The sequence below is a fragment of the Trachemys scripta genome, chromosome 20 (assembly GCF_013100865.1).
Source record: "Trachemys scripta elegans isolate TJP31775 chromosome 20, CAS_Tse_1.0, whole genome shotgun sequence".
Lineage (NCBI taxonomy): Eukaryota > Metazoa > Chordata > Testudines > Emydidae > Trachemys > Trachemys scripta.
Window position 1 is genome coordinate 3,924,245 of NC_048317.1, and position 14,907 is coordinate 3,939,151.

The window sequence follows — 14,907 nt, forward strand, 5'->3', positions numbered from 1 at the left end:
CAACAGCCCATTTGCAGTGACGGAAAACCAAGTTCACACTACCATTTGCAAACAGCTAAATCAGCAGAGGCAGAGAATGAAATGTATTTCTGAAAGAAAAGACTGGTGGTAAAAGTGGGTACTGGGGGGAGGGGGAGGAAGAGATGTAAAATAGCGATCCCTAACAAGCTAACTTTTCTTCACAAACAAAGCCTTTGATTATTCATCTGAATGTTAATTATTACTAGAACTAGCTAGAACACTGCTTTACTTTGAGCAGCTTGAGCACGTCTTCTTTGTAGAAGCTGGTGGACGAGAAGCTGGAACAGTGTATCCAGTGAGGCACAGTGTGGAGCAGAAGAGCTGAGTAGAGCCTTTCCTCTGGTACGCTGTTTGTCCCTTCTGGAGGATTTTTTTACAGCCAGAACAGGAAACCCGAATGGCTGTGGTTGGAACTGAAGGCAGCATTTTACTCATGCCAGAGGATGCCACAGCAGGCTGGAAACCTGATGTCAACTGTGGAGCTAGAAATACAAGAGGAAATATATGTTAACAGCCAATACGTGGCTGGGTGAAATTCATGCTGTGCAGAAGGCCAGCCTCTGCATTTGAGGGACTAACTGGGACTTCAGTAATGCACAAGCTTTGTCCATACATACGTATATATGCGCCTCGTGCTGGCCTTCTGCACAGGAGCAAATTCCACCCATTGTTATAACTAAATACATACTTTTACATCCCTTTCAGATTTAATTCTCTCTTGGGTTCTGCAATACAAGCATTTGTAGGTCTACACCTGAAGAGTGTCTAGAAGCTGAACCAGACTTCATTTCTGCTGCAGTTAGACAGCAAATGAAAAGCATGCTAACCCCTGGGGTCATTTTTTGAAGTTGAAACATGTGGAAGATTTAATTAAATTTGGTTGGTCTTGTTCCTTACCAAGAGGACTGCCACTGACTGAAAATACAGCACTGATCTTCAGCTCCCCTTCCTGAGTTTTTGGCTGCTGGCCATACTCCTGAACAAAGGAAAAAGGAGACCAAATAAACAAACCTAACTAAAAGTGACATTAAAACAAATGAAATGACATCAATTCCTTCATAATGTGCTACTGAATACAAGGTCCAAGAAACCAAAAAATGAGAACTCTTCATAAACTTCTATGTCAAAAATCAAGGGCCACTGCATTCACAAAGCTCACACTGGTGTATGCAAATTGTGTAGCGGTGTGTGGAGATTTCATAGCACAAATTATATGTTCCCTTCCTTGGTTATATTTTCAAGACACTTTGATGGCCAAGCCTTAAAACATCTCCATGCTTCTCCCCAAATAATTAGCAGTTATTAGAGAGCTTTTCATCTACAAAGCACGTTGCAACTTATTGTTCTTGACCTTGTCTTGTAAAATAGAGGCAAGTATAATACTTAATCTCTGTTTTCTCATATGTAAATTGAGGGACTTCCTCATGTCCATAAAGGGAGTAGGTGTCAGAACTAGAATGTGGCGTTCCTGTCTTCTATTCAAACCATGCTCCCCTATTTGCTCTCTCCAGACATTTAAACAAAACAGCGGCCACCACGCAGAAGCAAGGCACATTCTATATGCAGATTCTAAAGTTTAAAAAAAATAGTTTCATGGAACTATATAAACAATTTTCAAAACACACAATACATTCAATGTTTTATAACAACAACAACAACGAGGAGTCCGGTGGCACCTCAAAGACTAACCAGTTTATTTGGGCATAAGCTTTTGTGGGTTAAAAAAACCACTTCTTCAGATGCATGGAGTGAAAATTACAGATGCAGGCATTATTGTACTATATTAGTTAATATAGTACAATAATGCCTGCATCTGTAATTTTCACTCCATGCATCTGAAGAAGTGGTTTTTTTAACCCACAAAAGCTTATGCCCAAATAAACTGGTTAGTCTTTGAGGTGCCACCGGACTCCTCGTTGTTGTTGTTGTTATAAAACATTGAATGTATTGTGTGTTTTGAAAATTGTTTATATAGTTCCATGAAACTATTTTTTTTAAACTTTAGAATCTGCATATAGAATGTGCCTTGCTTCTGCGTGGTGGCCGCTGTTTTGTTTAAATGTCTGGAGAGAGCAAATAGGGGAGCATGGTTTGAATAGAAGACAGGAACGCCACATTCTAGTTCTGACACCTACTCCCTTTATGGACATGAGGAAGTCCCTCAATTTACATATGAGAAAACAGAGATTAAGTATTATACTTGCCTCTATTTNCAGGCATTATTGTACTATATTAACTAATATAGTACAATAATGCCTGCATCTGTAATTTTCACTCCATGCATCTGAAGAAGTGGTTTTTTTAACCCACAAAAGCTTATGCCCAAATAAACTGGTTAGTCTTTGAGGTGCCACCGGACTCCTCGTTGTTTTTGTGGATACAGACTAACACGGGTACCCCTCTGAATGTTCTATAACGGAATCTACAAGGCAGATAAAGTTTATCCTATTTCCAGGCATGTGGGGGCAGTAAAATTCACATACTGTGTATAATGTCAAGCTTTATATTTCTATTGGGGCTGGAGGAAAATTTCCAAACTTCTTTACTAAGGGCTTGTCTATACTATGCAGCTTTTAGCGACAAGGCTGTGTCGACACAGCCTTGTCGCTAAAAGTCAGCGTGTGAGAACACACTCTGTCGGTATTTTGTCGGCACTTTTGCCGACAAAATACCTCTAGCCCTGCAAGCGGCATAAGCTTTGTTGGCAGGAGAGCATTCACACTGCTGCTTGCGTCAGACAAAAGTTTTGCCTTTTTTTTGGGGGGGGGGGGGAGTGAGGGGAGCTTTTTTAAAGTACCTGTGAAAGACAAAAGTTTTGGCAACAAAGTCGCAGTGTAGACAAGCCCTAAGAAAACTGAGTTACATCTCTTAGAATTTCCCACAAGAACACCCAGGGATACTAGTCCCCTTTGGGAACTGATGGACTGCAACATTTGAAGTTTCTCCTCTTTTAAAAGTGAAGATTTATCTGCGTGCAACAGAACAGAGTTGTTGTTTTTTTTTTTTTAAACTATAAAAAAAAAAAACTTTAAAACAACTGAAAAACACTATAACTTTTAAAGTTTACAAATCAGCTGTAAACAGATATTTTAATAATTTTAATTATAGTGTTAGCTGCAGGCATTGTTGGTAATGGGAATAGGCTCACACCCTGATGTCCATTATGCATGATTAGGTCCTTAGAGAGCAAAATTTCAAAGCAATACAATTGAGCTGAAATCTAGAAAGCATCACCCTTAAAAATCACTTGCAGCAAAGTGTACTGTGTATTTCAGACTGGAGAAAAAACACATTCCCAACTTAAAAAAGCCAAATTAAGAAAATCCTCACTAGCTTCGATATTTCTCCTCAGTAACAAATAAAGATGATTACTATAGGATTCTTTTACCCAAGGAATTTGTGTGTCTAAGAATTTAAACTTCATATATCTAAGTTTCCAAGTCTTCACTGACATTCATTAATATGACTTTTGATAAGCAGAGGATATCCTGCATTAAATTTTGCTTTCATAGCCAAACCCATGCAGCCTGAAATAAGAATCTGCAAATTACTACATACAAGAATGAATGTTTAATTACAGTAAACAAAATAAATAAAACAACAAAAACAAAAATCAATGTTGTATTCTCCAACCAAACACTGACACAGATACCAACTAGCAAGTCCTAGAGTAAACAAAATTTATGAAATATATTTTGTCAAATAATTTGGAATCATACACATGAGAAAAAAATATCAAAGTATTCATGAACATTGCACAAACAAAGTGAGGTGAAATTTGAATAAATAGTTGTTACAAATGATATTTCCAGCTTTAACCAGTACATAGGAAACTTTTTGTTTACATTTATCTATGAATAACAACTTTGTTTCCTTGGACCCAGAAGGCACTGTAATGCAAGTTTATAAACATTTTTAAAGAAAAAGAAATGGAAAGACTAAAAGGGGCAGACACAGAAGAAAGAGTACAAAAAGGTACAGAAAGAACAAAAAATCAGAACAAAACAAACCCCACCACTACACAAAGACACCGAAACACAGGCAGCAGTGTCAATACTGTATTTACAAACACTAACTTTGTTCTCCTCTTACCTAGGGAAGAATTACACACACACACACTTTATTTTGAAAAGCCTTAGGCAAACACTAATTAACCATCATAATACCCTATGAGGATATTATACCCATATTAGGAATGAGGAAGACTGAGGCACTGTCAAATCAAATGATTTGCTTAAGGCCACAAAAAAATCAAGTGGCAAAGATAGGTTAGAACTTTTAAAATCCTGCCCACACCTCCCTGCCACCACATTCAAACCACTAGCCCAATGGTGCCCAACTTATTACACAGGAGGGCCACATAAACCTAAGCACAACCTTGTGTGGGAGGCCAAACAGATTCTACATATTTTAATAAGATTTAAACTCACCTGTATTGATTTATATTTTAAGTTCAGTTTGTTTTGTATGTATTTAGATAGACAATACTGTATCTAGAAACAACCTATTTATACATTTGTGTAATCTAAAATGATGTAAACATGACAAAACACTAATGAATCGGCCACTAGTATATTGTGCTGAAGCAGGCTGCGGGCCTTATGAAATGCTCCGGTGGGCCACGTATGGCCTGCTGGCCGTCGGTTGGGCACCACTGCATTAGACCAATGGTTCTCAACCTTAGAATCATGAAACTTTTTTCTGTATGGTCACAAACATTTCTATAAAGCTCAAGAATTCAAGAAAGCATTTAAGCATACTCTTAAGTGTTCCTATAACTGAAGTCAAGTCAATGGGAGTTAAGCATGTGATTAATTGCTTTTGTGAATTAAGGCCTGTACGGGTACGTCTACACAGGGATAAAAGATCCGTGGCACAGTTGTAGCTGGCCCGAAGCAGCTGACTTGGGGTTTATGGGACTCAGGCCCTGGGCCTGAAAATACTGCTATGTAGATGTTTGGGGTCGGGCCCCGCGAGCCTGAGCCAGCTAATCTGGGCCACCCACAGGTTTTTTATACCTATGTAGACATTCCCTAAGCTTTATTTCCAAAAAATTGTTTCTAGCCTTTATGCTTGTGAAGGTAACCTTTAGGATATAAACAGCAGATGTAGTCTATTTTTATATACTGCTATGGTGTGACAATTCACAAAATAGTCTATAAAAACCATGAATTATACTTTAGAATTTTTTAAACAGGACATAGACACGGGCTGGACCGAAGTGTCTACTTTAGCCACAAATGATATAATAAACTTATATGCAGTGCTGGGTTTTTAAAAAATTATGTATTATAGCCTTTTGGTTTTTATCTAACAAACAGTATGAAACATTCTGAGATATGGGGTCATGGGAGGAAAAAACGTTGTTTGGTTTTGGGATTGGGGCTGGTAAAAGATAGAGAATCCCTGCACTAAGCTGTAATGCCTGTATGGTTGAAGCTTCAACCACCAACCAAGTGCAAGATTTAATTCATATTCAGTTTATAGGACTGAATGTAAGAAACCAGAATATAAAAAGTAATGGCAGACTTACCTCGGAGTTATCAGGTTCATCTTTAATTTTGTCTAACAGTCCCTGCTGTGGTGCCATAGCTTTATCATATTCATCATCCAAAGGTTCTTCCTTAATTCTAATATTTGATGCAAAGGAATTCCCCAGCTCCTGACCAATGGATTCCTTGCTAGCAAACAGGTAGCTAGGCTCCTGAGGCACAATAATATGAAAAAGAATTACACAATATCCAGTGTTTAGATGACCATTTCCTATATGTCTGTAACTATTACCTTCCCTCTTCAAATGCTTTGGCTCTTATAAACAAAGCAACAGACACTTAAAAACAGTAGGCTCTACAAATCTAGGATGAAATCATGGCCTCACTGAAGTCAATGGTAAAACTCCCACAGACTTCAGTAGGGTCAGGATTTCATCTATTAAGTAGTTTCTCCCGCATAAGAACGGCAATAATCGGTCACCAAAGGTCCATCTAGCCCAGTACCCTGTCCTCCAACAGCGGCCAAATCCAGGTGCCCCAGAGGGAATGAACAGAACAGGTAATCATCAAGTGATCTATTCCATCGCCCATTCCCAGTTTCTGGCAAACAGGGACACCGCAGAAGAGCTCACCAAAAAGCAACTACTTGTCTAGTAGTTGGTCTCTAAATTGTATGTACAGCAACTTTATTATCAAGGGCCCCCATCCAAAGAGGGTGGGCAAAATTAAAATAATCTGCATTTGATCTTTCAAAGTAGTAAAAATGTATATGGAGACAAACTGCAGTTATTTTGAAATACCCAAAACAAACACATTTTGCTATATTAAAAAAAACAAAACAAAACAAAACCCTCACACATCTGAGAGTTCCATAACTTACCCTGAAGTTAGTTTCTGGAATCTGTGGTGCTAACTGCGTCCGTAACGTTTCTTCTACTTGATTAGTAACTGGGGAAAATGTATATTAAATAGAAGTTAATACAATTCTTAGACAAAACTGCTTCAAACCATCTAGGGTCTTATACCAATGTCCATCAGCATAATATCGGAGTATCTCCTATGTATTATATTCAAACTTTGCCTCCTCTTCCTTCCCAAAGCAGGTCAAATATAATGCTCAAACAGAATTAAGATTTTTGTTCTTCTATTAGACAATTTATTTCCCGACATCAGTGAAATGGTCATAAAATTCTGAAGCAGATACCCCTCCCTGTGGGTTACCTGCCTCTGAATAAACTGGATCCTGCCATGTTTCTGCATTTACATTTATATCTGGCTATTGATTTTTTCAAAACAAGGAAGTAAAGACGACTCATCTATTTCTTGCTTTTCTGCCCCTCTCCCTCGCTCCATAAGTACTAGCAGCTAATACATGAAGAGATGTATTCAGTGCATGCTCTTCTTAAAATGTTCAAAGATACTGCATTTGTTACATAATTAACAAAGCAAGTTTGTGAACATTTATTATAGCTGTCACAGTTAGTGGCCACTTTACTCAAGGGTGCAAAAACAGTTTCTGAGAGTTCAACTTTAAGCTCATCATAATTTTCCAAAATATGCTCTTCTGGGGCAGAAATATTTTGTGCTTGGTCTCTGCCCAACAGTTACGTGGTCTGGGGAAAAAAATCCCATTCACTTTTTAAAATTGCCCTTGTGTTGTTCCCTTTACATATGCTGAGATTGTAAAACACTGATTTTAAAATTCTTGTAGAGTTACAAGCCTTTGAAAATGCAGGATTGGGTATGCACAACAGTAAATACCGGAGTTGTAAATTGTACAGAACAATAAGAGGCAGCAATCAGAAACCTCTCATTCCAGGGCCAGCCCTACAGCCTACTTTCTCCCCATCCCCCGAGATTTCTGAACATGATTAGATCATATATTAATTCAGCTTGTTCTGTTACTGTCAAGCTTGGCATCCCACACTGTACTGAGGCTTCCAGAGCCTGGGAAGTTTGAAATAGGTGCCTGGGTAGCAGGATCACTAGGCCACTTTCAGGCTCCCTTGACTGAGGAGAGGATCCCCAGGCATCCCTTTGGCCTGTCCATGATGGCTGGAGAGAGAGTCTGGGAAGCAAATTCCTTGTCCCAGTAGACAGTGTGTCTCAAAGCTGCTCTCTAGCTGACTACTTGGAGGCACCAGTGTAGCTTTAATAAACCTTCCCCCAATGCCAACCTTGAAGGGCACACATATTAATAGCATGCATTTCACAGAAGCATCAGTGCATTACTGACAAACTTTTAAAGACAAAAATCATGGAAGAGAAGAATGGAAGTATAAAGAGACTGCAAAGAACATGATCAAAATCACAGTAAGAAAGCTTAAAGTGACATTGAGCTCACTTAATAAAGCCACAATAAAAAGGTTTAGGTTGAGATATTCAAAGAAGGTTAAGGGAGTCAAGCACCCAATGCCTAAAAGGCTAGAATTTTCAGAAGAGCCTAAATATATAATTTCTATAATATGCATTTGTCATATTTCAGGGTTCAATGTAAAATGCTTTCCCTGCATTCAGGTGGACACATTACCCTCCCCAAGACAATGGGCTACCTAACTAACTCTTCGAGTGGTCTGTATCTAGTTTTCTTTTTCCCCTCTCCTGAGCTGTTATTTCTGTGGGTTAAACTGTTACCTGCTTTATCAAGGAAACTGCTTTTCAATCTGGAATCCAACTCTTTAGGAATTTTTTCCAAACGTTTTTCACGTTCTTGGAAAGGTCCTTCTCTGCTTTTCTCTTTTGTTGAAAAAGTCTCTTTACCATTATCTCTTGCTATGCTAAAATCCTTCCGAATGGGTTTAAATATAGGGCCCTGATCACACGATGAAGTGATGTCCTTTTGGATTGCATTTTGTATTTGCAATTCTTTTTCACTGTCCAATTCATGTTCTGTAACTCTCTTTCCGTCCTCCAGGTTATCTTCAGTGTGAATCGTAGACGGGAGACTGTCTTTTGGAGTAAAATTTTGATCATCCTCATTGTCACTCCCAACAACTGGAATCCCTGCAAGATCCCCTGAGTTCAGAAAATAATCATCTTCATCCAACAGTGAGTTTTCAGATCCTGTTCGATTCTGCATTTCATAGGATATGCTTTCAAGGGCAGGTATTAAATTGTGATCCGCGTCCTCAGACATTTCTGCATCCAGAATATCACCACCTATGAATAAGGAAAAAGAGTGCAGGTCTTCAAAAAACACCATGTTTGGGTTTAACAGAGAATATGCATACAGCATTAAACTTTAGCTTACTCATAAATACATATATAAATAAAAGAAGCACTTACATTTCTCTGTAATGTCAAAAACTGCATTAGATTTGTCTTCAAACTGTAAGAAGGAAAACATTACATGATTATCCATGGCAAGTGTGATGTATTGTGGTGTAACTTACCCTACAACAAAATTTACCACCCACCACTACCAAAATTGTCAATATAAGATTTTGTAAATTAGGATTACTTTATTCTGCAATATAACTACATTAGAAGTTGCAAAGTGACATTTATTGTAGCTGCTTTAGTAGTGTACAGAAAAGCACAGCATGGAGGTTTAGAATTAATACTGCCTCACTTCAGAAAAAGGGTAAAAAACAAAAAAAAACAAACAAACAAAAAACAACAATTTAGTTTAATCCCTCCCCACACCCACCCCCAAATAAAACCAACAAAAACACCCCACACGCCCAAACAAATAAAGATCAGGGATTCCACCCAAGGGAAACTAAGGCCTAATGTAGACCAAATTGGCCTTTTTCATACCCAAATACTAAGGCGACCAGCACACTACGAATATAGAGACACCAGCACACAGAACTTCCATTGACCTTATGGGCTGCATAACCACATTTGGCCAGGGAATCTTCCCTTTTCCATAACGCACATAGAAAGTACGGTAACACCTTCTTTCCTAAGAGTTTTGACAGTGCATGAGAGTAAGGCACAGAACTGAAAAGTGCTTGTGTTTATGTATTGTACGGAACATGTGTTTTCATTACACATTCCCTGACAGATGTTAACATTGATAGCATCCTTTGAGGCTTTTCAAAGCCAAAATGTGCACCAAGGAGAACCAGAATGTCCAACAGAATTATTATTATTTCTTCTCGTGACATAACTTTCCTTTCAGTGGAAATGGTAACGCTTCCGTTTTAAGTCATATCTGCTTTCTTAAGGCAACTGTAAGAGGTAAAGAAATTAAACTTCCCATCGAGGCTAGAATAATCTTTGCCTTCTTCATCTGGAGCACAAGCAATGTGTAGATCCTGGAAGGTTTGAGCTTTCTTACTGTTGCAATGAATTGGGCAATGTCTGGTGAGATGCAAATCTCAGGCTGGTCTATGGGCGCAATTCTCTCCTCAATTACACTAGTGTAAATCAGGAGTATTTCCACAGAAGTGAACTGAGTTACATTAGTGTAAACTCAATGTGAGAATAAAATCAGGATCTATAAACCCAGAACTCTTCCTAGCGCTGGTACTTAGATGTTGAGAACTCAAGAGAGAAGGATGCAGTACTGGAAGTGTCCCTGGTAGCAGAATCTCAGTAGGCACTTGCTGCCATTTCCCCAGGGTGTGCAGGTATGTATCCAGACTGGAAGTCTCCTGGAGATACAAAAAAGGACCAAGGTTCAGTTCTACATCCAGGTCCAGTAGCAATGTTTTCACTCTTCTTCATGAGGACAAAGAACATACCAGAGAGAACTTGCTAGTGGGGCATTGTAAGTTTCCAATGGAGGTGAGGCATTAGATCAAACTCATTCTCCTTCTTGAGTTGCATTAAGATCTTAAGTGATTCTTGGGCTCGTTTGAGATCTCTTGAACATCTCTGAGAACTAATTTTTAGGATCCACCATAGCCTTTGGTAGTCATCCTACATGTGTTCAAAATCTAGCTCCCAGAATCTTCCTCCTCTCCGGGTCCCATACGTGCTGAAGTCCTGTAGTTACTGGAGGCTGGAGTGTTAGAACCCTAATTATTTCTGCTCCATGAAGGGGATTCAGAACCATAAAGTGTTAAAGATGAAGAAGGGGCCAGAGAGATATTTGCTTTATGGCAGATTTGCAGGATGTGTCCTTTATAGAATTCAAAACTTTGTCATGATCAATCTGACATGGAATCAGATAATAATGGAGTCGACATGGAGGATGTTGAAGCTGGAAAGCTGCACTTCAAGAACACATCAATTTTTCCATCACTGAAGTCTTTTGGAAAGAAATCTCTGTTAAAGAGACATTTATCCTGTAGAGGACCTCCCTAACTTGGGCGCTTCGACATAGTACTGTACAATCCTTTGTCAGTTTATAGGAGGTGAGAGATCCTGTGAATTGTCACTGTAGATTTTGCCCCTTCAGTAAACTAATTGCTTCATTCAGGGAAACGAGAGGTTCAACTTGGATTGTAAGCAATGTTTGTACAGCACCTAGAACGATGGGACCTTCGGCACCAACATACAATACCAAGTTCTTTTTCTGAACAGGTTGAAAAATATTTGCAATTCAGACAACTTGGAATGGCTCTTTAAAGTGTTTACCACATTTTCAACCATCAGATTGTCCTTGAAGGAAAAACCTGTTTTGGATTTCTTGTCTCTTTCCTCTATGGAGCTGTCAGAATGAGAGGTGATGTGTACGTTTGCCTTGGGCGTTATTAGATCCTTTTGGATTTATTCTTTTTACAAGATTCAAGGCATACATGAAAACATGAATAGATCACTAGTACGTTTTTATTTCTACTTTGTTTTACTTCTGCTGGCAACCATTGAAGGCCCTAGTTTTATATACAGTATATCACACATTCCACCTTAGAATTAAATATCCTTCTTGATAGGTTCCCTTCTTGGGACCCTTAGCAGACTTGGAGGAGCCTTCAACCACAGCAGGAACAAGGAATAATTGACCTGGGAAAGACATACTGGAGTGTAACTGTTTAGATCTTAGATCAAGATCTTGCAGAAGCAAGAACTGGGAACAGAGGTACCAGGTCTAGATGTATTGGAGAAGCTTCTCTGCCTATTGCCAATAAGGCCAACTATAAAGCTTTAGAACATAGGAACTATAATACCTGATCGGTCCACCTTGTCCCGTATCCCATTTCTGATGGTGGCCACCACCGAAACCCTCACAGGAAGATGCAAAAATCCTCAAAATGGACAACTCAATGACCAGCCTATTGGGACTGGGGAAAACTTCTCCTCCCAATCAGTGGTTTAATTATGCACTGAAGGTGAGGGTTTATACCCCTTTTTTTTTTCTAACTAATATAACTGTGGATATTCTCACTTCTCATATACATTTCTAATCCATTTTTAATCCTATTAAGCTCTATGGCTCCATGTTATCTCTTGGAAGTAAGTTCCACACGTTTATACATTTTGTTGTAACAAATAATTATCTTTTAGCAGTTTTGAATTTGTTGTTTTCAATTTCTTTGGGTCCCCTCACCATTCTTGTATTATGAGAAAGGGTAAATAAGAATGCCCAACTGGCCTTCTCTATACCTTCTTTACTTTGTATACGTCTATCATGCTCTCTCTTAATTATCATCTCTCTAAGAAGTCCCAATATTTCCTCACATGGAAGTTTTTCCCTGTCCCAAACAAATATCATTTCTCTCTGAATGGCCTTTATTTATTCTGCTCTAGCCTTTTAGAAGGTGCCCAGAAATGAACAAAGTATTCCAAGTGTGGATATATATTTGACTTGTACAATGATATTAAACATATTTTTTCATCCCATTCCTTATGCATCCCAATATTGTTTAGCTAAACAAAAAACACTGCTGCATATTGAACAGGAATTTTCACTGAACTTCCAAGGAAACCCTAATAATGGCTTGGCCCCTACTTGTTGGGGAGCAGCCCTGGTTCTTGACCTATCCAACCTGCCTTAATCTATCTAAGCTCCTACTCTTCTTTACCATCACACTGTTGCATTAAAGGAACAGACCCCAAGAGCCATTGGAGGCACGGACTCAAATTGCTCAGACTGTCTCCGGAAGAGGTACCTACCTCTTCCTATGTGTATATAAAGACAACTTCTTCATTTTTGCTGCACTGAATAACTACCTAGCAAGCACAGCACCTGCATTCTCTTTTTTCCCTTTTCAGCCACCTCCCCCCAAACACCTCTGACCTTCCAAAGTTGAGGCTAGACTGCCTAATGTTCTAAGTGCAGAACCCTGTGACATGATGAGAACCCCCAACTCCCACAGAAGTCTTTGAAGGTTGAGGGTTCTGAGCAACACACATCATCAAGTCCTAAAAACGTGAGTCTGCAGATTGGCTATTGCTTTTTTAAAAAAGGCAGATGTTTTGCTTGTCATAGTGCAATCTTGGGAGGCTCACCCTTCAAGTGTCTGATCTATCACCAATGTAGCTCTGATGAGAGGTGCACAATCCTTTAGAAAAACATTTCTAGAAAATTTTAGGAGAAAAATAATATATTCCTATAGTTGCATAATGGGGACAAAGAGCTGGCTTCAGAGTTTGAGGTTATTTTCATATACAAAATAGTACATAACTGTATAGAGCAATTTGCTCACAGGACAGTATCCCACTGATTGCAAGAAGCAGTACACAACTACTACAAACTGGGATAATGAGAACATAACCATCTTATAGGAAACAGAAAAAGTCAATATCCAAAACCAAAGTGTTGTTGCATTGAGTAATATAGTGAAATTAAAATAGCAAGGTTTTTAAAAATTACCATATTATGCTAATACAGATGTTCTGGTGTGATATTGTAAGTAGACTCACAACAACTGCAATTAACAAACAGGAGGAGGAGGGAGGAAAGTTTTTCCCCATAAAAACCTGCTTGACCTGCCCTGTCCCAAAGCAGTTTTAAGGAAGCTGGCTGCAAAAATTAGCAATAAAATAAGATAAATGAGTGTTCTTGCTACTCACATTACTACATCACTTTGTAGTCCTGACTTGACTGCACATAGTTTTAATAGACGACAGCACAATTGACACACTCCTTACCATTGGATCATAATACTCTCACACTAGTTACCACAGGCCTTATTTGGTGCTTCCGCATGTAGTCTTTTTCCTATACTGGAAAAAATGCTGTGTTGCATTTAAGGCAATGTTCTGATCCTCTCTCCTACTACAATACTTCATGGTAGCTCTACTGTAATTTCTACAGCTCTAGTCAACATGATAAAATTGTTGGTCCATACCACTTTAAATTCTTCTGAAAACTGCCTTCACTTTGCCCTAAGTCTGGCCTCCTGACATCGCTGGCACTGTGTTTTAGTGAATCAAAGTATGGAACTGGAGTCCATGAATTTCCATCACGGCTCAACTGCTGACCCACTGCATTACCCGGAGAAAGTTAATTTGAACATTGCACCTCAGTTTCCCAAACTAGCCTGAGGATGCCAGTACTTCACAAAGATGTTGTGAGGATCCCTTAATATCTGTAAAGCTATTTAAACATGAAAGTTGCTATATAAGTAGCAAGTATTATTTTGGAAACCAGATCCTACTGCTTATAGGTCTGATCTTGCTGAATATCTTCAACCCCTATTGAAGACGGTGGGAATTGGGGGCATTCTGCATATCACATGAAGTACCCCATATACTGCAGGGCAGAGCTCCATGTACTGTATCTATCACCCACACTTCTTTATGATGCACATTTATTATAGCTAGAAGGACCTGAGAGCAGCTGCCTCCAGATTACAGACCATGTTCTGGGCCAGTGATGAGGAACTGTAAAAGAGGATGGAGCACACCAAACTCCAGTAGTCTGTGCCTGAAGTTCCAAGTGTATTCCCAAAAGTGATCTTAATAAATTAAGGCAAGATGTAGGATTACTGTACCACTTTGCTAGCCAAAGAGCTTTTTTCTAAGTGAGGATGTTTTATTTTGCTATGTATTCATGTCACATCATTTCTATAAAGTGCAGTTAGTGTGATAGGTATTACTTAAAGTATGCTTATGACGGCTAAATTTTGAAACTAGCAAAAGTTACATGTTACTATTTTTCATAATGGAGATGTTTTAGAAGACTATAGGTTTTAGGTATTTTCTCTAGTTTGAAGATTACATTAGCTTGTATTCTGCGTACCTGAAGTGCAAAGAGAAAAATGCTCTTCAGCTGTGCACACAAGAAGCCTGGTTAGGTGTTAGCTTGTCTAAAGAAAATAAGGGTTTTGATAAGCTGGGCACCAAAATATTTAGCAGAATTGTCAGATTAATTTAAGTAAATCCGATATGTTGTGCTTTAGTTTAATTCTTCCTTCTAAGTCTAAGCATCTAAACAACCACACTGCTGTGTAAAATGTATTTTACTCAAGTTGCAAGGCACAACAGAATTATTAGACACTAGAATGCTTACCACTAGCCCCTTTTTTTGCCTGGCATGGGTGACAGAAGGGTATTATCT

At 38.8% G+C, this 14,907-nt stretch overlaps 1 protein-coding gene across 5 annotated transcripts in view; it reads right to left on the bottom strand.

Annotated features, from left to right (window-relative positions):
- The window catches only part of LOC117868139 (zinc finger MYM-type protein 4), a 54,014-nt gene that overhangs the window by 27,520 nt on the left and 11,587 nt on the right, over window positions 1-14,907 (bottom strand). For all 5 annotated transcript variants that reach the window (XM_034753758.1, XM_034753763.1, XM_034753759.1 and 2 more), the window contains 6 exons: window positions 8,799-8,841; window positions 8,148-8,672; window positions 6,394-6,461; window positions 5,555-5,725; window positions 919-997; window positions 251-503 (listed from right to left, as the gene is read on the bottom strand). In XM_034753758.1, the coding sequence (XP_034609649.1) occupies window positions 251-503; window positions 919-997; window positions 5,555-5,725; window positions 6,394-6,461; window positions 8,148-8,672; window positions 8,799-8,841 (1,139 nt within the window). The remainder of the gene's footprint in view (window positions 1-250; window positions 504-918; window positions 998-5,554; window positions 5,726-6,393; window positions 6,462-8,147; window positions 8,673-8,798; window positions 8,842-14,907) is intronic.